The 25938-nt window shown below is 38.6% G+C and overlaps 1 protein-coding gene across 1 annotated transcript in view; it reads right to left on the bottom strand.

Annotated features, from left to right (window-relative positions):
• Positions 1-23994, bottom strand: part of LOC128803183 (uncharacterized) — a 51530-nt gene extending 27536 nt beyond the window's left edge. Inside the window, exon 1 of the mRNA XM_053969839.1 lies at positions 23772-23994. Coding sequence (XP_053825814.1) covers positions 23772-23994 — 223 coding nt within the window. The remainder of the gene's footprint in view (positions 1-23771) is intronic.
• Positions 23995-25938: the final 1944 nt, after the last annotated feature.

Genomic DNA, 25938 nt, shown 5'->3' with positions numbered 1-25938 from the left:
TGTAAGAATAAGTGTCTCTGATTCTGAGCAATAGTAAACACAGGGTTTAGTGCTTCAGTCATTATATACATTATAGAAAACACAGAGAAGGGGACGGGCAAGGTAGGAAAAAATACAGATGGCTTTTAGGAGGAAAAAAAAATTGGAAGAATGTCTTCCAGTCCTTGAAATGCATTCACTCCTAGATTAGTAAACAGGGCTGAACATCTGCTACAAGCAAATCACCTCTGGAGCAATGAGGTGTCACTGTGACAAAAAGTGCATTTTCAAAGCATTAGGGTTAACTTGACTGAAGTAAATGGACCAACTGGTTTTAAGTACTAGAGAGAACAGATTGTCATAAAACATGTGAGATCTTGCTCATACAGCAACATTTAAAAACTGTATGGGCAGCAGTTCTTCACCAAATAATAGGTTTTAGAAGAGCACTGCTCAGACCCTCCATCAGGCCCTGTTACACTGAAATGCAAATAAATTCTCAATGGATACCTATTTATAAAGTTATTTTATCTGTGTTCCTAGAGGTTCTTAGAGCAAAACATTAAGAGGATTATCTCTTTTCCTTTGAATGAGCTTGCTGTCTTAAGGGGCAAAATCAATAATTAGTTTACATGTTGTTGAGAGTCCCCACTCTTAAGCTTCCAATATCTGCTGAAATTCAAAACTGAACTTTTAGAGACTGCCTGGAGAAAAAAGCTTGTAACTTGACAGTACAAGACAATTATTTGGAGTTTGGGGTTGATTTTTTGGTTTTGTGTGTATCTATGACCTTTACTGAAAGGTATATGTTCAACATGTACACTTTAGGTTGTCCTAAATCTGACTTCAGCCCCTTAATCTGACTTCGCCCCATCTCCATTCTCAAAAACCCCTCCCAAAGCACAGATAAATTTAAATCAATTTAAAATCGAGGAAAGTCACACACTCCCTACAGTCAGCTGTTGTTCTCCCACCGTTGCCATTTATTTTAAATGAAAAGCTCAATATCAACTGATATTCAGGTGATAAGGTGTGTGTAGAAGCATAAGGCAAAAGATTGGGCAGAACAGATAAGGGAAAGAAAATTCTGGATTAAGGGTATTTTGAGCTGGATGTCTACCTCTGGAGGAAGGAGCTGTTCCTGCCACAAGGGACTGAGCATAGGTTAGACCTCCAAGGAGGTTTAAGTTTTCATGCTGGATCTGGAAGTGCTCCTACCATTGCATTTTCACCTTGAAGAGCATCTGAGAAATGGAATATTCTGGAAAATGACTCTTTAAGACAGAATAAATAATAGGAACTTCTTTCAAATATTGAAGGAACCAGGAATATAAATGGAGATCTGAGGATTACTCCTTTTCTTGAGACTCAACAGGATCCATCAGGAGCTAACATTGTGTGGTAACAAACCATTCAAAACCTGAGCTCTCTGGGGAACAGGAAGCAAGAACTGCTTAATAACTAAATAATGAAAATGTGCAGAAGTGTAAAGGTTCACATCTGCTGAACTGTCCCTCCCCCAGATTGATCCCACCTCTAATTCTTTATCCTCCTAGGACAAGGAAGGCAGATCCCTGACTCATTACAGAATCTCAGCAGAAGTTTTGTTTATACATGTGTTTTTAGAAGGAAGTGCCTTAATGTTTCTAAGTGACAAAAATGTGGTCTGCACTTTGTTTTGTTTCACTTTTTCAGGTTTTTTTTTTTTTTTTTTTTTTTTTAATATGCTTTTTTTCTTGTTCTCCAGTTGTATGGTGCCTTGTGATACTTAAAACAATGCATCCTGTGATTGTGAACAAATGGATGCTGAAAGTTTGGAAAAGTGTTCTAATCATCCAAAGAGTGAGTGAAAGCATGGATGTGTTTTCCAGGTGGGCAGTGCTGATGGGAAACAAAAGTTATTTAAGGTAGCAGTTGATAGCCTGTAAGAGTAGATTTTACAATAAACTAGGAGAAGTTTCAGAGACAAAGCTTGTTTTGTCCAAAGTGCTGATATAGTTAAGGGGATCTGTTTCCTAGTGTCATAGCTATATTCTGTTGATCCCCATGATTTATGAAAAAAAGGGTTTGTGTCATCCCTCCCTGCCTCTTGATGCATATTCTGTCATTTTGTGTGGCTGTCACTTCTCTCTGAATCTCTGGAAAAGGGCTGCACTTAAGAAAAGTTGTTGTGGTATTCAGAGGGAAAATAAGTTCTCCTGGCTTTGGTTTGTGTAACACTGACATCCCAAAGATTACAAATTGATAACCAAGCATCAAGGGTGAGCAGCTGAAAACCACCAGAAAACACACAGAAAAACCCTAAATGAGCACCTATGAATGAGGATCTCTGTGGTATTAGCTCAAAAAACCTGTGGCCTATTTATGGACACTGCCTATCTGCCTTGGAGATGACTGCTCATGCTGAGCAAGAGCAGAAGAGGGCCCTTCTAAGAGAGAGCCAGAAAGAGAGTCCAGAAATCTGATGGAAAAAAAAAGAAAGCAAAGCTTTGTTTATTTATAGTAAATTGATATTTAATAAATCATATATTATGTAAATATATTATATTATGTAAATATAGAATGTATATATAAATTATATCTATTGTGTGAATTTATATAGTTTTAGTTCAGCACTGGAAGTACAAAAGATTGAGCTGGATTGTCAGAGTAGCTGTTAATACTGGAATAAACTGTTAATACAGTTAATACTATTTTGCTCAGTTTTTCTTTACTTCACCTTTCTTCCTTCACAACCCAGAATCTTCAGGTCTCCAGTCACAGAAAGAAAATCTAGGTCAGAATTTGGGAGCCTGCATTTGACAGATGTAGATACACCTATAGGCTTGGCAGGTTATTCAATAAGCTCTTCTGCCACAAAATAGTTTCAGTTTACCAAACTGCACATTGCCAAAGTGTTCTGGTTTGCTGGGGATTTTGTTTGTTTAATGGACTTTGCTGTAATTCAGTCTTTCCTTTCTGTAAGGAACAGACAACTGCCCTTTTGACAAAATTTGTAAAGAAATAGTAATTGTGTATGAGACAACTTTTACTTTCTCTTCAAGGGACATAAAAGAGTGCAAGCTTTAGTTCTAATATCTATTTTGGAAATTGGAAAAATGTGGATTCCAGATTCCTTGGAGAATGTGCTGTGAGTTTGTCAAAGCCTGCAGTGCTGGAGGTAGTGTTAATGGAGAACATTTTGGAACAGGGAGGAGAAAAAGGAAGCATAGGAGTGGGGTGATAATAGCAGATGTAAAAATGGGCTAAGAAGGGAGGAGTAGCTATTTTATGGGGGGAGGGTCTACACAATCATGATTTGGGAGCTTTAACAGGGTATGAGGAATATGCTAGGAAGAAAATGTAACTTGAATTAGGCTACCTGGAAAAAGTATGTCTCATATTTAGAAATTAAGCTGTCAGAGGTAATTAGGTGACTTAGTTTTCAGTGAGCATGTTCTGTTAAGAATGTGAAACAAGCTGACTGTCGACTTTCTTGGTGATGGATGTTGTTTAACAGCTTATGACTAGACCACAGAAATATTTATAGCAAGATGGAGTAATAAACTCTGATTAGAATACCTATTTACCTAAATAAATAAACATAAAAGTACTCTGAAAATTACTTGTGACTGTTTCAGAAAGAGCACGTCCAGGATTAACCTCTTTGACAAGTGTGACAGAGTTTGTTTGTGAGCTTCTTTGCCAGGTAGTTCTGCCAGTAATGTGGGAAATGAACCAAGTTGGCTTCTATAACTCACAGTTGTAGGGGGTGGGACAGGTGGGTGGATATTTTTTGTTTTAATTCAATTATGGCTGACTGATGCCTGTTCTCAAAAAAAAAAAACCACCATGAAGGTTTTGCATTGTTAATGCAAAACACAACGGAGCATTAATGAATAACAACTGCCTGAACCAGTCCTGTTCGATGTAAAGAATTATCCAGCTTCTCAGCTTATCTTTTTGCCAAAGCTGGATGCAAAACCATTTTAAAAAGGCTTTGGTAGGAGTTGCTGCTTTCAAGTTTGTATATTCCACATAGGTCAGAAAAAAATGAACATGGCAAAGAGAACTGCTTGAACAATTTCAATTTATTTTTCAGTGTAGTTTTTCAATTTTCACTGCCTACTGCATGTAATAAAACTAGAGAAACTGGAGTGACAAAAAGATGATCAGGGGAAGGCTGATGACTTATTTAATGGATGTTGAGCCACCTTGCCTTGCCAACCTTGCTTGTACTTCAGTAGCCAGCCAGCTTTGATATCTACCTGCTGTAAATAAATCCTCTCAGTCATGTTCTTTCTATTCCAAGTGAAAAGAGGAGCTGTATGTGTCTGCAAAGTCTGCAAGACTGACATGAATTAATCAATAGATATAGGATCCAAAATCCAGATTTCATGGTGAAGGATCTCTTGAAAAGGAATAAGTGCAGAATGAATGCCTAACCTTGTAAGTAACTGCCAAAGGGCTCTGGATTTTCTGCTAATGGTTTTTGTGGTAGAAATGGTCCTTCTAATATAAGGCTGCTACTTGTTAAGGAAAATATTGAAGTAGTACTCCTGCAGAGATTTCTGACCCTCACAGAAATAAATAACAACATTCCAGCATTTATTCAAGCATATCATTGTGTCTATCTCATTGTGCCTATCACCTGATTCTTCCAAACCCGATTCCCTACTGTCTACAGCAAGTCCTGTACTGGTGCAATAGCATTTCAAATGGATGTCTTTGCTTTCTAGGAAGCTCTTAGCAGTGGTCATTCACATTTCAGAATTCTGCCATTTTGTTTTGCTCAGAGAAATGTACAGACCTGTCTCTGTAATGGAGCAAGTAATCAAGTAATCTGATTTCACAGAATCATAGAATGGGTTGGAAGGTACCTTAAAGATCATCTCATTCCAAGCCCTCTGCCATGGGCAGGGAACCTTCCACTAGACCAGGTTACCCAGAGCCCCATCTGGCCTGGTCTTGAGCACTTCCAGGGATGCACAGTCCACAACAAGGCAACCTGTTCCAGTGCCTCACCATTCTTAAAGAATCTCTTCCTAATATCTAATCTAAACCTGTCATCCTTCAGCCTAAGGCCATTCCCCCTTGTCCTGTCACTCCATGCCCTTGAGAAAAGTCTCTGTCCAGTTTTTGTAGCCCCCTTTAGGCACCGGGACTCTGCTATAAGGTTTCTCCAGGGTCTTTTCTTCTTGGACCGAACAACTCTCAGCCTATCTTCATAGGAGAGGTGTTTCAACCCTGTGATCAACTCCTCTGGACTCATTCCAACAGATGATTACTCTCTTTCAGGTGATTGTTCTGTTTAATCTATCTGCTTATTACCAGATGTTGATGGCAGAAATGAACAGAAGTTCTGCTCTTTGGAAATATTAATTTCGAACATAAAGAAATGCTCATTATTAAGAAAACGTATAAAAGCTGCTTTAAAATCTCATTGGTTTGGCCTTTGCTATTGAATTCTTCCTCCCACATCTATTCACTGTGCTTCAATTTGTACTTTGCATTATAGGAAGGGAAAGCTTATATGTCTGATTTTGGAGGGTAAGATTTAGCCCTACCTGGTTTGGAAAAGAATTTCATCCCATGTATATTTTTTGTTTTGATTTAATGTCAATATAAATTTTCTTCTGATTTGAAAACTTTGAAATTACTGCTTACTATTTCTACTGTTACCTCCACCATTTTACAGACTTATTTACTTATCTCTTCTTATTGCATCGTTTTAGTGCCAATTACACAAAATATGATCCATATGTGGATTGTGGTTCACATTTGTAAACTATGTAAACACTGTCAAGACCTATGAGTTTAAACAGCAGAGTTTACTTCTGCTAAGAAGTATTCTTAAGTCCATTATAAACAACACAGATGTAGAATGATAGCGATTTTTGCAGACAAACTAAAAAAAAAAATCTTAAAGATATTATTTCAAATGTTGATAGAAGGTACAGAAATAGGAACGCAGTCTTTTGGCTTTGGGATGTGAAGTAAGTTTTGAAAAAGAATAACACTTAAGCCTATAAGGAGGCTTTAAATCTGCAGAAGATGTTGAGTGGAATTAGGCCGATTTGAGTCGTGCAGTTTCACATTGAGCACAGCCATTTCCTTAGAAGTGTGCTGCACAGCATGTCAGGACCTGGAAATATGCTGCCTGTGTAATGTCAGGACCTGACTCAATCAGCAGTTTATCTTTTGGCCAAGAACAGTAGGATCAAAACATCAGGGTAGTGCGCCCTGGCACCTTTAAAGATGTTTCAAAGCAAGCTGCTATTGAATAAGTGAAATCTCCTGTGCTTTTCTTTCTCATGGCCACAGAGCACAGCCTGATGTGGCAGTTCCACGGGGTCTGGGTGCATCCACCTCCGCCTATCTCTTTAATACCATGGAAGGATGGATGCAGTGGGAGAATCAGCACAATTTGTCCCCATCTTGTATTAAGCTGTCAGTGAATATCTAAATCACTTCCTTTCCTGTCACTTCATCCCTTGGCTACATCCTTCGGAGACACAACACCATTCAGCAAGAACCACCAGAAATACCCTCTGAAATGATATGTAAATCCGGCAATTCATCATGCTCTGTGTAGTACAGGTTTAATTCTTCCTGCTAGGCCTCAATCTGCTGAAACATTACTCTGATATACAGTACAAAAGCAGTAACAAAGATGTTCATATCGGCCCATTGTGAGCTGGTGGCAGGGAGAGAAATCAATGAAGCCATGGGGACAATGGCTGGGGTTTAAACAGGCTGCAGAAATTTGCTAAGGCGAGGACAAAAGCCCGGGCGCTGAAAAGCGGGCTGCCCAGGAATTCCTCAGGCTCCATTATCCCGCCAAACAATCCTCACTCAGAGAGTGGATTTGCATCTCTAATAGGGTTCAGGGTCTGTTTGTGAAGGGCTTTCGCTGGGGCTGACCCCATCTCTCAAGATCACATTGATACCCGGGCCTGGGCGCTGCCCCGGCCGGCTGCGGGCAGGGCAGTATCATGGGAAAATGCGCCCGCGTAAAAGGGAGCGGAGGAAGGCAAAAAAAAATTAAAGGCTTGAGGCAGTTTTGGTGGTACTTAGCAGGGAAAATTACTCTGGCAAATAATAGAACCTACTGCTGGTAATTACTGCTAACAAGCTTCCCCCAACCCAAATGTGACACTTGGACTGATGTGAGAAAAGCTGATATAGGCCAAGCTTATTAAGCCTGAAAGAAAGGAGGCTCTTCCCTATGAAAATACAGCACTTGGAACCTGCAAATCCTGTAATCCAGTGTTACCAATTATCCATTAAAATCGAAAATAGAGCTGTAATATTTTAGGTCCTTTCTAGTGTACGTAGTGCCAGATGCTCTAATCTGAAGTGATTTTAAATAGAAAAATATTTTGTGTCGTTCACGTGCTCCTGTTTAAACCAAGCTTGGCTTTACTTACACCATCTTCTTCTGGAGATAAGTTCCAATCTGTCTTTTAATACTGCTATGGTAATTTTATTGTTCTAAGTTTTCTGAAAACACAACTGTCTTTACTCTTCAAAAAAATCCTTTGAGTCAATTGAAACCCTCTTCAAACCTTCCTGGGTGTAGATTCCATATGTGGATCTCCTTGTTCTCTTCAAGTGCATTTCTTTGTATTTATTTATTTTGAATTATATATTTAAAAAATTTAGAACCGTATTAATATCCTCTGCAATTTATCTAGAGTATTAAAAAAAAAATTTCCCAAATTCAAGGAAAATGTTTCCAGGCTGGCTATGTGTTTAAAGAAGACTATCTAGGAATAGGACTTAATTCCTGCTTAACCTCAGTATCCCTCATTTCTTAACAACAGTGGCATGTAAGTATTTTTCCCCATGCTCTAGGTACAAGCATCTTTGCACTAAGATCAGCTCATCTGCATTATTTCTGTTTTTTTCTAGAGGTCCTCTTCTACTGTGGTGCTTACATTGAGCGGGGTTCAGTTAATTTCAGCAACAGTTTAAAAAAAAATAGTAAAGGAGGTGATGTATGAGGTGCAAGGCAAGACTACAAGGAGCAACAGTTACAGACTGTCACAAGGGAAACTCCAGCTGAGAGAAAAAAGGAGAAAATAATTCTTTGCTATGAGCAAGGTGAAGCCCTGAAATAAGCTCAATAGGCATCCTTGTAGAAGTCAGTAGCTTGGTTACACTGGACACTGGGCTTCCTGACTTAACTTTGAAGTTGGTTTTGCTTGAGCAGGAGGTGGGGCTTGGAGTCCTCCAGCTAACCTTTCTGTACACCCATGAGGTTTATCTTTGTAATTTGCTCATTATCCCCAACTTGTATCCTGTTGTGACAATGTCTGATCAGGGAGTGACATCTTTAAATACCTGTTACATCTTTGGGTACAACAAAACAGAATCAATAACTGAGAAGTCACAATGTGAAAATTTACAGCTGAAACTTGCTGAAAACAACCTTGAGTTTGCAGTAACCCACTGAATAAAATATTGAAATATTGCCACAAAAAAAAAAAAAAAAGTACTGAATGATTTAAGGATGGGAGGGTTTGTTTCCTTGTTTATATTTAAAGATTGTTAGTAGTCTGTCATTTGTAGGCTTAAATTTCAGGAACTTTGAGACTCTGGCGTCATAGGATTGTACATATAGACTCCTTCTGGATCAAAAAGTGAGCAAACTGAATCTTCAGGATTTTTTTTTTTTTTTTTTTGCTTTGCTGCAAAACCGTATGGAAACTTTCAGTCCACGTGGTCTTTATGAATTTGTGAAGCTGTACTCACTTCATCAGCAAATGCCTTGGATGAATTCAGGCACCCTTGTGTATCTTTACAAAGTTTGACATTGATTAGGGAAAGAAAATTGTAGATTGCAGGGTCTTTGCTTAAATAAAAAGGCAAACTGTGCTCTGTTTGAGGATTTCAACAAAATAACATGTGTCCAAATTATTAGCCTGCAGGAGAAATAGAATATTTGTATTTATATGGCATTTGGATAGGTTTCTAAATCTCACAGTACATACAGCAACATTAACTGTTATTTTCTAGAATGTTTTCTTCTAAGGATTAGATTTGCAGATCTGCTCTTTTCCTTTGTGTTTGGGGAAGCTGTTATAGCTACAAGATGGAATCTCATTACTGTGTATAATTGTAATTATGTAAATCAGGTTATTTCTGCCTGTCTTATGTTTAAAAAGCCAAAGGAAATTGTTGATGATCTAGTTAGTGTGATACATTCAAAGTGATTGTGGATACAGCTGATGAACTTTTCCATAACATTTCTAAAAACTTCCCTTTTCTAAAAGTGTGACTAAAGCTCATCCTGACCAGCTGCTATTTCTGAATTTATTCACCTCAAACTTTAGGAGAAGAGAAATCGGTTTTGTCATCTAATTACATTTAGATTTACAGTCTGTAAATTTAGTCTGTAAATTTAGTTGCTTCCATGAGGAAATTTCATTCCAGCTGAGTTATGTCACCTGGGTACAGACATTAAATTGGTTTCCAATAATGCTTTGATCTCCCAGTATGTTGGGAAGTGGAGTTGGAGTTGTTGTTTGCTTATGCAGATGAGGAGCCAGATGCACAAAGAGGAGAACTCACTTCTCAAGGTCATTTGAATGAAGCTGTGGTTGGGTTTGGGTATAAACTCTTCTAACTCTTAGCTCAGTATCTATCTCTCCATCCATATTGCTATTTTATTTGTGTCCCTGCCTAAGAAGTTAACAAGGTTCCTGTATTTTCTCCTGTGGTCCTAAGCCCACAAAACTCTCTTCCTTAGAATTATATGTGGAAAAGAAATAAATCAAATTGACTTGAACTAAAGCAATGTTTTCTCTGGTGCTAATTGAAGGGAGAAATAATAGAGCTGCAGCTTCTTTTTTGGTACAGCAGTAGATGAAGCTATCCTTGCTGATATCTCGAGTCCAGGGAATGCCTGTGTGTTCACTGGGGGCTGGTGCAGCATACTGAGGTGGAGTTTGATGCTTGTTTTAATGCTCTGAGCTAACCCTGGGACAAATCACACATTCTTAACAAAAACTCTTTCTCTTATGTCCAAGCCATGAGCAGCCAGTTGCTCTAGGAGGATGCTGTGGGAGACTTCATTTACTGAAGTCTATCTGGACAACATCCATGGCTATTCCCTTGTGGGAGAACAGATTGTGGAATTTAGGAATGGGGCTGCATCGAGCCTCATCCCTAATGGGGTACAGCTGTATAAGGCAGGTGACCAGCATTGAAGGAGAAATCTGGAATGCTGATGTGTATTGACCAATCACAGGAGAGTGGAAGGGCATACGGGTGTTATGCATGGCAGAGAAAAAAGGTTTAAAGAGTTAGGAAGAGAGAGGTGGAGTTGTTGGAGCTAGCAGGTCCTGCTATGAGAGGAAAAGTCAGTGTCCTCTGGTGCTGCCTGTGGGATTGCAACAGAGAGGAGGTATGAAGGCTTTAATAAACTGCTGATGCCTGCTGCAATCTTCAGCATCAGCTTTTTGAGCCCCCTGTCAATCAAGGGAAAGGTATGAGAGTTTTTAGATAAGAGGCTGATGCTTGTGTCTGTCATGAGTCCACTGTCAATTCAATTGGTGTCCAGTGTGAGGAATGACACACAGTTTTGTTTTCTCCATGCAAAAGCTAATTAAGCTCTTTTCCACCTATATACCTCAATGTGCAGGTTTGCAATAGCTGGTCACTTACTGAGTACATGAATTTTCATTTTTTTGATGAGGCATTTAGAGTTGTCCGGGACAACATAAATTTGAATGGCCTAGAATCAGTGTAGAGCTGCCTGGCAACAGCAATTAGTATTTAATTCTGCAGTGGAGATAGTTACTTAACCTTCATTCTTACACAGAGATAGTTCTGCCATAGACAAACATATTATTCAGATGCCCCTTAAATTAATTCAGTGGAGCCTCGTGTATCCTTAGGAACAAGCTATGGGTGAGAGAATTATCTCTTTGAACTCTCCCCACATGAGCACCTTGAAGATAAAATTGGGCTCAGATATTATTCTAGCTAATGGGTTTGGTTTTATTTTTCATTAAAGGTATTAAGATCTGGAGTTGGATTAACTTGTCTGGTGGACACTGAGTCTGAACTTCTGGCAGTGTGTCTTGTTTTCATCCTGTCCTTTGCAGTGTTTTTAATCTTCAGTGTGTTAACTGTGTTTGGGTTTTCTCATCTGCTTTTTTACAATCATGATGAACACCAGCTGGTGATGGCTCCTAGAGGTACAGCTAGAAGTTTTGTTCTCATAAATGGGATCAAATATGTAATGACTTTAATCATTCCTGGCTATGAAGTTTGCTAATCTTTTTAGTGAAAAAAAAGCTCCATAAAAGGTGTGCACTGTAGTTTTGGGTGGACTGTTCATCAACTTTGTAATGGAGCTGGCTTACACCAAATAATCTAATAATACATAAGTGAAGTTACCTGCAAAGTTAGTCTTCAGCGGGGCTCCAGTTTTGGTGAAAGAAAATAAAGATGAATGTTTTAATGGAATATTATTAGTATTTCTTATATATTAGTATTTTATGTATAACGTGACTAACATATCCTGTGCCTAACTGGTACCTATTAATTATAGATCCATAAGTGAGTTATATAATTGGAGGACTTAAAGTAAAAGGAAAGAAACTGTTTTCTGAAGGAGAGATCTCTCACATCCATCTCTTCTTCTTGCTTTTATTAAGTTGCTGTGGAAGATTGCAAACACCAAACTAGTGAAAGTGTGCTTTGGCTTTGGGGATTGTGATTGATAGCCCACTGTGAAAAGAAACCCTGTGAAAGTCCTGAATTAAGGGATAGCTCTGTTCTCTTTCTCTTCAGATTGGAGAATCTTGAAATGACTGAGCTCAAACAGCTCCTGTGTTTCTGAATTTGACTCAGTTCTTGAGCTTGCAGTCTCTTTGCAGATGCTGACTTCCCAGCCCAGTTGATGCTCATTATATTAGCTCAGGCATTCACAGAGTGCTGCCTGCAGTCACTGGGACTCTGGTGAGGAAAGAGCTTCATCAGAAAAGGCATGTTTGGGGTTAGGTTAGTTGTGTGTAAAAATTATTTTGACAGGAGGTAGAATACAGCAGGTAAAGCTATTTTTTTTTTTTTTTTGAGAGTGTTTTTGCCTAACTGGCAGTTCTGTGATGTTCACTGTGTATTACCAGCTTCAAAGGGGGTTCTCTCTTCTGGCATCTGTGGCACAATGCTAAAAGTCACCCTGAGCCCAAATTTCTCCTGCCTTGTTCCCCAGTTTGGTTCTGTGTCAGCAAAGCAACCCTCAGCCATCAGCTGGGGAGAGCAGTGGGGACACAAGGGATTCCAGCTCTCAGCCAGTATCTGTGACAGCAACCTGGAGCTCAGTGTGTAATCCTGCTTTAGTAGCCTTGGGCTTTTTTGCATTCATAGGAGCAAACAATAAAACCTTCAGCTAAGCAGACTTCTAGAGCTGTTTTTCTGGCCTTGGTAAGATAAAGACTCACTTATTAGTTGCTGACCCTATGTACCTGTTGTTAAAACTTGCAGGGACAGGCTATATAATTTTAAAAGTCTGGCTAATAATTCTTTAGGAATACAAGTTTTGATTCAGGGTTCATAACCAAAATGGGCTTGTCCTGGCTACTAAAAAGATTTGTTTTGTTAGATGGAATCAGGATAGCTTACGCAGAGGGGAAAAAAGAACATTTCCCTTTGTGCTCATCATCTTTAGAGGTACTTGGAAATATCATTACCAGTAAGGGCTGCTGGGGTTTGAGCAGTTCAAGGAATATATTGTTGGGATGGGTAATATTGAGTAGCTGACAGCTTACTGCTCCATGAAATGCTCTTAGTCCACCTCCTGGATTCCTCTTCCTCCAGCTCTTGTCCCTTTGCCCTTTTTAGTTCATCTTGTCAGAATTGAGGAATGGCTGCACTTGGTTTAGTTTGTGGCAAACAAGAAAGGCAGTCTACATCTGAACTTGAATTTTAGGTCATCATAACATTTCTTCACTTTGAGGATTTTCTGTTTTATGAACTGGACACCTTTGTTGAAGGGAATAAAGGGACAGGGCTTCACACCGAGCAGGGACTGATATCATTGGAGAACAATGCTCTCTGCAAACCACACATTGTACAGGCACGCACAAAATGAGCTTTCATGCAGGGTTCTGTCAGTGCCACTCAGCCCTGCCTGAATGGACAGAGCTCTTGTGATTTATCTTCCATTCATCAGTCAATACCCAGTACTTTTTCAGCCGTGATGGATAAGATCTCTTGCTAAATATACTGCTGCTGCCTGCTGAGTATTGTTGAGCCTGAGAACTGAATGGGAAGGAGAAGCTTAATCTATCTCACACATGGAGCTGCAGGTTAGGGCAGTTACAGGAGGGTTTCTAAGCAGCTTAGAAAAGCACCTGATTAATTTTGGATTTTTTCAGGTGGGGGGAGTATGACTATCCTATTATTTTTGTATTATTACATACTTGTGTTTTAGCTGGTGTCTGTGCAAGAAGGATGTATCTGGGTTTCAAAGCTGTTCTGACTTCCTAAACCCTTCCAAAGCTGCTGCATTTGCAGGATATCCAACATACATTGTGTAGCCCTCTATATTTTCTTATTTTGAGAGATTGAGGCATTTTAAAATGTTTTAAGTACTTTACGTGTAAACAGAGACAGACAGATGTGTTTTATAGCAGTGCCCATTCCCACAGCACAGGGATGCTCAGCAAACCACTCAGGCTTCACTCCTTCACATCACCTGGCTTCTGAAATACAGCATCCTGTGCTTTTAAACTCAAGCCACAAAACAAAGGCCTCCACCTTTTCAGAGCAACCAATTTATCTCACATACTTGTGGCCTCTGGAGTGCAATATAGGGGAAGTGGAAATACCTGTGGGCAGAAACTTTTTCCTCTCCTTTTAAGGGAGGCTCTATACTCATATTTTTGGGGTGAGCTCACATATCTTTACATGACAGTAGGATTATGATCAAACCAAGTATGTTCTGAGCAACACAAACAACTTTTTAGATGTAAGGCTGGGCATGCAAATGGAAACATAAGTGTCAGAGGGTTGAGGCAAATGCATAAAAAGTACTTTCTGGCTCAGCTCTGGTGCCTCTTATTAGCACCTTGAGCAATAGTGGCTCTTTTAATTATTTAAGTAGAGGGACTAATTTTTCTATGGAGGAAAATAGCATTTCAGTTTGGAAAAAAAAAAAAAAAGGAATTTTATAGGTGTATCCTCTGTTGAGGGACTTGATAGCCAAAGGGTGCAAAGGGAAAGCAGCATCCCTCCAGAAACTTCTCTTTGACCTGATTGTCAGTGCCCCTGAAACATCATATTTCCCAAACAACCTAGGATTTTATTCCTTAACTGTGTGCCTAAGTCGATTTTGCTGTTCATAAATAATGCCAACACGTAAATACTGCCCCATCACCAAAAACTGTGGACAGGAGCTGGTGAATTCAGAGCTGACTGCTTGTTCCACATCAGTTAATGTATTTAAGAGCAAAAGCCCATACAGGAGAAATCCCCAGTCAGTGTGAGTAAGGAAATCAAGCTGTGTTCTGGGTGAATCTCTCCCTTGTTTTTTTTTTTATTCCAGGAAACTTGAACACCAGTGTCAGCAGTCTGCTAAGAATTTCAAGGTAGTCAGTAGAATGTGCTTTGAACACAATTTTTTAAGCTACATAAATGATCTGAGAAACTCAGATTCATGGGCTATAGGTATTTATTGCCAATTTTAAGAGTTCATTTCCAGCATTTTATCACAGGACATAGGACACTGAAGTAACTCTAATAACCTCTTGTAAGGAAAAGAAGGGAGAAAGGTTTAAAAAATTTCTGCTGACAGTAATGTCTATTTCAGATACTTAAATATAATGATGCCAGTAGGTGCTGCTTTAATATTGCCAGCTATAGTAATTTTGGAAGATGTTCTTTTGTTTCAGGAAGATCATAAGTATGGTGACATGTGATATATTTAGTGCAAATGAGTACTTAAAGAAGCAGCTGTTAAAAGATTAAACAGTCACATAAAAACTTCTCACGGCTTTATAGAAATTAAAGCTGTCTCCAGGTAATCTAATTTTATATGCACTTCTTGTTCCATTTTTTTTAAGATTTTTTTTTTTTCCTTGGAAAATCAGCCAGAAATGTTTAATGGTAAAAAAGAGGTTTCTTGCCAGAATAGTAAGGCTTTCTGCTTCAGGTCTTTTCTGTCACTGACTCGGTGGAAGACAGCCAAAACCCACATTGTGTTTGGTCTTTCTCCTGGGCTTAGGGTAGATTGTGATCTCTTCATCAGCTCTTTATATGGATAAGAGGGAGGCCTCAGATAAGAGAGAGCCACTGGTGGCACTGTCAGGATTGTCTTTAATGCATGTTTTTGTCTAAATTGTGTTGTAGAGAAATGCCACATGTAATAATCTCCTGCTCCAGCCAATTTAACTTGAGAGCCTGTCTGATGAGTAGTTAAATAGCCTGAGTTTTCTAAGTCTGAACATCTTGGGGTGAACTTCCAGTACCCTCTTCCAGGACAAAAATTCCTTGAGTCTTTCTGAGTTTCTACCATTTGTCAGGGCTTCCACAGTGTGGGAATTTCCAGGTGGGCAGGAGGGACTTTTCAGTGCTTTCAGGACTTCTGCTTATTCATATTCACCATCTTGAGGGTAAATTTCATCTCAAAAATTCAGAATTTTGATTCAGTGTGGCAAGTTGATGAGGTGTATTAGTTAGGCATATCATGGTTCCCAAATGGAATTTTAATTTATTGGGTATGTTTCAATGTTTTGTTTGGAAGTGGTGAGCCACATTTATAAAACAAAAAAATGGAAAAAAAAAAAAGATGAATATTTTTAACTGCTTTTTTGAGAGATTTGTAATCTGCAAGGGACATTTTTACTGAAGTTGGGACTATCACCTACATTCCTTCATATGCAGGGCACTTTAGTGGACAGCTGACTTTCATGGGCTTAATATTTCAATCTAAAATGTGCTTTATGTAGTATATTCTTATGCTTTTTGTTCATGGATGCAGCAAAGGGGTTCTAGCTGTTTTCTGGTTGAGGGTTTGGGTTTTTTTTCACTCTGGATTATCCATCTGCTTAATTGGATGAGGGTTGTGCATGTTGTTTCAGTGAGTTAATTTCTGGAGCATTAATTATTTGATAAGCTCTAATGAGGATTTAGGCTTGAAGACTCCCATAAATTTGAATATTCAAAGTTTAATAAAATAAATCCAAAAAGTTAGCTTTTCTTTTTTTTTGACAGCTTTGGCAAGAAGGTGGGTAATTAAGAGGAAAGCGCTCCATGCCATTTGCATGAGAATGGAATAGACAGAAAGAAGGATGACATATTTGTCCTCTGCCTTCAGAAATTAAAATCTCAGGGAAGGGAGATTGCATGGCTATTGAAGCCACCTCTTGGATCTGATTTCCCAAATTACCCTGGTGTAAATGAGAGGACAAATCTGTTGTAATTTCCCGAGCCTCTTGGGTGCTGCCCACCCCACCTTTTGAATTGCTCCAACCCCAGCCATATTCCTGGCAGACTCGTGCTGAGGCTGGCCAGAAACCTGCACAGGGCTAAATAAATATCCACATCCCAACTCATTTCAGAGTGTTTCAAGATGAATATCTGCACCTTTATTTTTTGTGGCCTTGGTCCTGCTGGAATCCCTGTCAGGATTTCCACGAATGTACTTTAAACTGAGATGACAAAGACTTGGGTAGGAGATTTATTCCCTTTAGGTCTCCTGTAGGCAGAAGTTTGCAGACTGTTTGCAATCATTTCCCTTTGAAGTTCTGGGCCCTCTTTGCTGAAATGGGGAGAAACAACAATTGCAGGACTGAACGTTGCTGTAATGAGCTCTGCCAAATATTCTAGAGAGATTGTGCCAAAACCTGAAAGTTTAAGGAAGGTTCAGTTTTGCAGCAGTGTGAGTTTGTAAATAAAGTTTTATTTCATGGTGTTTTCCTGTTTAGATAAATGTTTAACAGTTTCAAGGCTCCTTGGAATGAGCAGCTGTGTTGGAACCATTCCACCAATTAAGCTCTTCAGAGTAGCTCCTATGCCTTGATATTGAAATGGTTTTATTTGGAATATGGCACAAGGCTATGATTATTTAGTGGCACAGAAGTTCCATGCTTTAATTTGGAGTAAATACCTGCCACTCAGATTGTACATTTTCAGCTATGATTATTAATGAATTAACACAGTGTTCCAGGTTTCCTCATATTCCTTTTATTGGGTTGTCTTTCCACTTGGGTCACCATCCCAATTAAATATAGAGTCGCTCAGAAGAAATGGGTGATAACACTGAATCTTTGCAGATGGATATATCTGATGAGACACCCAATTTATTTCTCTTTCCTGGCAATTGATGATAACTTTACAAAACCAGACCAGTATTAGTTACAAAGGTACTGCCATGATTTTTTTTTTTCCGAAAAGAGCTTTATAGAGCCACGAGTTTCCCAGTCTTTGTTAATTCTTCATTTATTTCAGTTGGTCTTACATGTTTAATGTTTGGTGCTGATGATTTACAAGGTGCACAGATTTATCCTTAAACATCCAAACTCTCAAAAATGGGTAAAAAAGAGAGAAATGAAGGAATTCTTGCTTCTCTGAGACATAAGTTGTCTTTGCATTGCTTTTATCTTTTTATGTGATGGAAAATTGAATTTGCCCTCAATGAAAATAGTTATCCTGTAAGTATTACTGGGTTTGGATATGACCTTACAGATTAAAATTAGCACCCTCTCTGTTAATTATTTTTCAGCTATTCTGTTTGTTTTAATTTTTTTCTCTTCTGAGTTTCTATTTGATCCAAAGAAACCCTTAGAATTAGATTAAGAAGTAAACAGTGTTTACCAACCCCTTACATTATAGAAATGGCATGAAGTAGCCATGCAGGGTAGTAATAAGAAAAGAGTTACTCTGTGTTTTCCAATGTACATGCTGAAACTGAATTCTCTAACTTAACAACTGAAGGTTTGTTTTTTTTTTTTTTTTCAATGAGGATTTTCCCTAGTAGAAGCACAATTCAAATCTACTTCTGTCTAAAGATGATTGTGAAAAGTTTCATTACAGAAAAGCCTGAGACATCCTTTCAGGGGATGTGCACTTGCTGACCTGGTTTCTCTTGCTGTTCTGGCTGTAAGGGTTGGAAGAGATGATCACAGACACATGGAAAATGAACTTGACATGCAAGTGTCTCCAATGTTTATTGGGCATATCTGTTTATAATCTTTTCACTTTTAAGGTTTATGTTGCTCAGAGAAAAAAATCACAATTGAGTCAATAGCAATTGTACATTTGGAGCACTGTACAACTCTGCTTTTAATCATGAAGTAATTGCAAGAAATAAACATTTGTAAGTAAGCTTGGAGTAATTTCTCTTGCATTGATATGCCTTTTGATGTATCTGACCTTCCTTATGAAGAAAATATCTGAGTCTCCCTTGTTATGTTCCATCTATAATGACTAATTTCTGCTGTTTGAGTTCAGCATCCCTGCTGCTTATTCAAAAGCTTTGGTGTTTTGGCAGCAAAATCTGAACTATCTCTGCAGGTTCAAATCTCGGCCACCAACCCACCAGCCTAAACTACACGGGATTCTGTGCAATGTTAAATTTTTAATGGAACAAGACTGCAGAAGGACTCAGTTTTCCTTCCCCTCACAGCTTTCTGGAGGGTCTGATAACGACTTCTCAAATTTCAGGCTTTAGTTTAAACTCACCTCCAGCTGCTGTTCTTGTGAAACAGTGGAAGTCAGGAGAATACTCTAGAATTTCATTTAAAACATAATCTTTCAATACTCAGGTGCTTGTACACACCATATCAATCTCTAGTCATTCAGGTTTTACAAATACTAATATTTCTAATCAGTTTGTGGTTCCAGCTCATTGAAACTTTCTCTTCTTCCTCTATTTAAACATCATCTACTGATGCCACCACATACTTTTACCCATTTTCTTAGAGACTGATGTACAGAAGACAAAATCTCTTTCCAGTGTAAGAAATATGAGGCAATCAAAAGTCTTAACCTCCTCCTTATGTGCAAAGATTCTGAAGGGAGGAAAGTCTTGTTTTGAGGAAACAATATTATCAGTGGTCGAGATTTGGCTTTATCTGCTTGTGTAGCTTCATTACAAAGTCAAGGCAGTGTTGTGCTTTCCTTTCAAATGTTAATTTAAAAGGGTAATAAGAGTCTTTCACAAATATCACTTTTATTCCCTCGAAGCTCACCATCAAATATAAATATTTTTGGGAAAAAAATTTCCATTAAAAGAAAATCTCTACCACAGAAACTTTTTTTAAAAATCATAAATTTCAATGCCTTCCAATCAGATTTAACTTTAATAGCTATATTTGGGTCGATTACATGGTGGTAGAGTTCTGCAGAGACAGCTACTGGTGCTCTAATCACTACTTACTCTGATTTTCAGGGAGAATTTGATCCAAGTCATTCATGGGTGTATGGTTTTCTCTGCTGTGCTCAGTTCTGCAAGTACAGTTTCCCTCACTCCATTGATAACAATGAAGCATATGAAAGGAAAGGCCTGTGGAGTAGAAAAGATTTCATTAATCATGAATCATTACATTTGTCAGTTGGCAAAGGGAGACTTCCTCATTTATCCCTTGAATGAAATTAGGTCTGGCCTAGCTGCAGTTAGAAATTCAAAATTACCTTGGCATCTCTGTTGCTGTTTATATGTGCACCATAAAATGGCAGATGGCATTTTATTAATAGCAGATGAGCTGAGCTTTTCAAGCTACCTTTTTTTTTCTGAGTTTTGGTTTCTTGGAATTTGAAATGATACCTACCTACATAATTTCATGGTGCTTCTGTATAATTTCCTTATTTAGACAAAAAAAATATGCTTAATGTGGTTTTAACTTCACCTGCCACTCTCCTCCCACATCTGAGGTGGCTAATAAAAACCATAATGAAGATGAAGCTTGAAGAATTCATAGTTTTTACTTCCTGCATAGTTTCTTTTTGTACTGGAGGTAGCTAAAAACAGGAAGAAATTGGCTTGATGCACAAATTCCAATTTTTATTGTAGAGCTAAGTTTAAACACTACCTTGGTAAAAGCATTGCAAAATATTACTGGTGTTTCCAGGTTGTTCTCTTTGGAAAACCTGATTGTCAATCAGATGAAACACATGGAGGGAATCTTATATCCACAGTCTTTTCTTTTTTTTTCCCCATCTCTCTTGCTTAATATGCACACTTCTAAAGGAACAAGCCATGCATACAAAAATATCTACATTAGTTTTGAGTGACAACCACTTAGGATTTACTCACTGGAGGGACTACCACTACTCATAAATAGTTACACCCAATAGATGAAGTCAAATCTATCCCTGTGATAGCCACATCAAATTCTGTACAAGACAAATTCCCCCTCCCACAGGCAGGTTATTGACACTAGAAGCTGTAGTGTCCTTTTTTCCATAGCATGTATTTGGAGTGATGTTAACTGAAAATCTTATTTTTCCCTAGGCCTGCTATAGATGTTCTCAATTCTACCCATAGCTGGAAGGTGCCTATGTTGCATGAAATGTTTTTGTGTTGATTTTTTTCCCCAAATTTCCAGTTTCATACTGCTTTGAAAAGTGAAGAGGAAGTTCTGCAAATATCTTTATTTTCCCCTTGCTATTCCTATAGCTGCTCAGATAGAGCTTGTCTATTCCAGGAATCAAAAATCAGTAATTATCTCTCTTTGAAATGAAGTGCTCTGTGTTATCCAAAGTCCTGAAAAGAAAATAAAACCCCAATCCTTAGGAGAAATTTATGAAGAGATTCTTGAAAAGGGGTGGACTTGAAAAGAAAAATAATTGCAGTATTTGGGTCAGCATATTAGACCATATTTAGTGTGCATTCATTAAGGCAGATGGAGTTCAGGGCAAAATACATGTGAAAAATCTATTATTTCATTTGTCTGAGTCAAAATTGAGTGTGCAAAGTAACCAGCCCACATTGATAATGCTGCTTTCATATCTGGTAATATTTCCTAAAAATAGAAGGGATTTAAAGTCAGTAGAGTCAAAGACTCCTAGGACTTTATTGCACTGAAGGAAAGCAAACCGATTTTATTTCTCATGAAATGGGGAAAAGACCCCAAACAGCCATCACCTTTCAGAATGTTGAATGTTTCAGAATGTGAGATTTGCCTAATAAAACTCTTTTCTTCATTATCAATACTTTCCAGATTTTTCTGCCATAGAAAGAGGCAGGCCAGCCACTTCTGATGAGTTTTGGATAATAAAATAATAACTAGTTAGGATTCTGTATGATATTTTCTTGTCTAATGGAAATCTTACATTTATAAAGGAATAGCTTGACTGTGCTGATCTTCCCCTCTAATATTGTTGGATTAACTAGTGTTATATCATTGTTTTTCTGTTTTTGTTATCACCATCATCTCATTTTCCTCTTGTGGGTGCAATCTATTCCTGTTAAGCGACCCATTATTTTGAATTAATATTTTATTGTCTATACACAGCTTTCAGGCTATCTGCCAAACCTATAAGGTACCATCCTATATCCTAAAGTGCTTTAAATCATTGATTTTTTCGGGTCATTAACAAACTAATAAGCAGCCTATTTAACATTGATGCTAAATGTGAATTGTCAATGACAGCAGCCAGTGGTATCCTGCTGACAAGTGATAATGTCATTTCAACGTGTCCTCAGAGCATGGTAATTACTGCTCTATTCATGAATGTATATGGCTGGATGTTTACCTGATTTGAATATGAAAGGCTTCCTGAAAACTTCATACGTGGTCTCTGCATGCTGAATGCACTGGGTGAAACAGATTAGGCCTAACAATCTGCAGAAAACAATTAATTCAGATCCCTGAACTGACCTGAGGCTGCCTATTGTGGTCTCCAGACAGCATCAGCATTGGTCTGCATTGTTAAAATGTTGCTCTGGATTCTGTGTCTCAAAGATGAAATTGATAGTGAGCAGGAATGGCAAAAGAAATTAGGCAGGACATAGATGGTGAAGTGACCAATAACCCTTTGTTATTTCCCTCACACTCCATAGAAACATGTCCCACACAACTGATGGTCAAAAATCTGTTGTTTTAAAAAATGATTTCAAAATATGCACATGAAAGTCAGCATTTCTCATTTTGGTGCTAGATAATTACTAGTTCTGTACCAGTGTTGGCTCTATTAAAACAGAAGAAAATTTTTCAAATGGTTTTTAAACAAGAACAGAAATAACCGAGCTGGCAAATCTGGCATTCAAATTTTAGCAGACAGGGGTTGGGAGGACTCTGAGGCCTTGGGATCTGAAGGAATGAAACATGGATGCAGAGAATGGGAAGACTTTACTTTTTTATCATTCTGGATTTATTTTTGCATCACTTTGGAGTGCTGGAATTTCTTGTAGCTTCTCCGTGGCAGCTCTTAGAAATGCTTCAAGCTGTACAAATGCAACGTTTACTAGCTATGCTCACTTTCTGATGAAGACCTGATGGAGAGACAAAAAAACCATGCCATCCAAAATATACGTGACTGACTTTAAGATAAACTCCCAAAATCCTCAAAGCCTTTCCAATGTTGAAATAATCAGAACTTTCCTGAGCAAACAAGGAAACAGAAGAAATTAAATCAATTACAGTCCGTATCCTATTTTTGCCTCACCAGGAAAAAAAAAATAAAAGGCCTGAGGAAGCAGATTAAAATCTAGTAAACATCAATTTATTTTTTAATTGCATTCAGAAAGGATGCCTTAGAAACAGATCTAATTTGCTTCCTTGGAAAGCTGTTCAAAGCTCATTACCTAGTGCTTATATACCTTCTTTTAATTTCTGTTTTGAATATGCTCATGACATCCTTTGTTCTTGTGTTGGCTTTGTCCTTTTACACCCTGATTTTATTGTACTCTTTACTCTGCTCTTATTATACATAGAGAAAGAAGTCCCATTCCCTGTCAGCTTTTCACAGAGCTGACCAAACCAGCTGGTTTCACCTCTTCACATAAAAATCAGCTCAGCTTTTGCCCTCCCTGTGCATGGCTGGCTGTGATTTATCTCTCACTGGGCCCTAGGATTGCTTTCAATTCCTCCTCAGACATGTCACGCTCCTGGTTCATAATGCCATGTGATTGAGGAGCATGCACAGCCTTGTCTTCATTGTTTTGTGCTGATGGCCAAATTTGTTGGTCCCCAAAGGCACAGCCCTTCACTTTGTTTTATGCAGTTTCTTTTATTCTCTTCCTTAAGACCATGCAGTGCTTCCTGCAGGCCCCTGGTAGATAGCATTTCCAAATGGTGAGATGCTTGGTTAACTTGTAATTAATGATCTCAGCAAAATTTGTCCCCAGATTGCTCCATGAGGAGCTGCAGCACTCATCTCCCTCCAGTCAGTAGCTCTTCCCTTTAACGTTATGGGGGGCACAATCCTTCTCTTGTTCTCTTAAATTCCAGCCTAGGAAGCAACTTTGATGTGCCAATAAGTCAAGATGCTTTTCTAAATCCCAATAGAGGATCCCTTTGTTCTCTGCTCCTTCTGGGAAGCCAGGTATGCTATGAAAGAAAATATACAAGGTCAGTTAGGATCAAACTCTTTCTTTTAAATTTGGCTGTACTCTACCCTTTCTCCTTTAGGGCCTGAGCCAGAGTTTTATGTGTTATTAAAGCTTCAGCCATCAAAGCATTTCCTTTCCAAAGTTACTGCATTTGCAGATTTCTAATTACAGGCAACTCCATGCATTGTAATAGATTACTTAAACATCCTTGCTACTGTACCTACAGCTTCATGTGCAGCTTGTTCCAATCTTCTAGACTGGATATTTTCCAGTCCCTCTGGCTCACATCAAGCAGTGCTGTTACCAGTTTGTATCTCTGTTTCCTCTTGATATTCTACTTTATGCAGTCTGGCACTGATACTGGCTCTTCTTGCTTTGTTACATGTCTTGTTGTCCAAGGCAGCTTTGTCTGTGGAACTCTTTTCTTCCATTCTGTGTAGGGCCTCAGTTTGTTCCCAGTTTTCTTCTTGAGATTTGGAATCTTTCCCATCTTTCCCCAGCCCTTCCTCACTTCGCAAATTCCTCATAACTGTAGCATCTTTCCCTAAAGAGAACCAAATCCTCTGGAGCTTCATGTACCTCAACTACTCCAGCCTGGATTCAGCTGAATTCAGAGCTTGGTTAATTTTTAGTCTTCTCTTTTCAGGACCACACCAAAAATGTCTGATCTGATCATTTTTCTATTTAGGATGAAGTAATTTGTAAGAGCTTCATTCAGGGTTATTCTATAAACCCTTAGAGGAAGTGCTCAGCTACTTATCAAGACAAGATGTCATCTCTTCACACTTCTTTTTGGCAGAATATTTCCCAGCTGAGATCTGCTTTTGTGGGCATGCATCTGGGGCAGCTGAAAATTTCCTTTTGTGAGGCAGAACTTGGTGCTGTTCCTCTCTGCCACAACCTGTCCATATCTGAACCTGGCTCTGGCACAATTTGTTCCAGGTCTACCACGATGACACCACCATTATCAAAGTGCTCTTAATCTAAATGGATTATTTTATTCATTTTATTACAAATGAATAAGCTAGTAGGAAACTCAAGCTTAAACAAGAATGAGCTTTAAAAAAATCTGTTATTTTTTCTCAACTTCATTTTAACTTTTATAATTCTATTTTACATGACTGCATTTTTCAGCAGTGTTCTGAATTGCAAGTGATATTTGTCTCTTCTAGATCACTGCATCATTTTCAGGAAAAAAAATGTTTTCATTTGGTTTTTATTTTTTTTTGTTTTTGTTTCCATACAATATTTGTTGTTGCCAAAACAAGCTATTGTGAAAATAGGAGTTACAGTTTCCTTCTCTACTTCTCTCTTCCTTTCTTCCCTCAGCCCTCAAGTCTGGACTCAGAGGAAAGAAAATGCTTCTTTGTACTCTATTTTTAGGTAGATGTGTAGCCCATTATAATCTGATCCTATATGATCAGCCCATCTTCTGAGAGACTCTGTTTATTCCAGATGTCAGCTAATATTTTGTCCTGGCTCTTACTTAAGTCTCTGTCATTCTTCCTGTTCTAGCAAGCCCAGTCGCATATTTAAATACCAAATCTGCTGAGAGGAGCATCTCCTGCAGTGGCATGTGCTGGCACACTCCAGTTATTTAAACAGAACTGTAAAGGCCTCTTTCCTCTCAAAAACTGTTTAGTGGATCCAGATAATTAGGGACTGATCTACTTTTTTATTAAGTAATGGAGAAAGGGGCACTGAAAAGGCCTGCAAGTTAAGATGTGATTTCCATAGTCAAGAGAGGGGAGAGAAAGAAGGAATAGACAAAAAAAAAAAAAAAAGAAAAATTCAAGAACAGTGCTCGAAAGTTTGTTCATGAACATTTGCTTGAATGGTGAGAAATGCCTGGATTCCAGGTGTCATTATTACTGGCCCCTTTTCCAGATACTGCTCTTAAGAGTCAGAGCTTACTTTTGGGGGCAGGAGAGAAAAAAAACCCATCTCCCAAGGTTCTATCTGGCAAAAACAGTTTTATAATCCTGCTCCTGGTGAAACACAGATGGCCTTTCAGCAGCAATCCAGATGCTCCTGCAGGAAGCTCAGGCTCTCTGTGGAGCCATTTGGAGGGTATCCGTGGGTGCTGCTGCCTTGGAACAATGCAGCATTTCTTCTCTGAGAGATGAGCTGAAAAAAAAAAAAAAAAAACAGGAATCCATTCCTGTATGGATGGGGAATTAACTTCTGACATGGGAAATAAATTCTGTTCACACCTGGAGCAGAGGTTGGGTCCACCTATGCAAGATGAGGATGATGCATGTGGATTTTGGGGTATAGGCTTTGGTGTTGCAGGCACTCAGCAGCCAAAATAATGCACTAAAACATGGATTTTAGCCTGGCATTGTATCAGTTTGCACAGAGCATGGAGCAGAATGCTGCACAAAAGGCATCATTTTATACTAAACATAATAAGTTGGAGCCTATTGAAGAAAGCAGGGCTTACATTTACAACATGGATGGCTAAAGGCATC

The sequence above is a fragment of the Vidua macroura genome, chromosome 2 (genome assembly GCF_024509145.1).
Source record: "Vidua macroura isolate BioBank_ID:100142 chromosome 2, ASM2450914v1, whole genome shotgun sequence".
NCBI classification, from domain to species: domain Eukaryota; kingdom Metazoa; phylum Chordata; class Aves; order Passeriformes; family Viduidae; genus Vidua; species Vidua macroura.
Note: the sequence above shows the minus strand (reverse complement) of the source record. Positions and strands in the feature narration are given on the sequence as shown.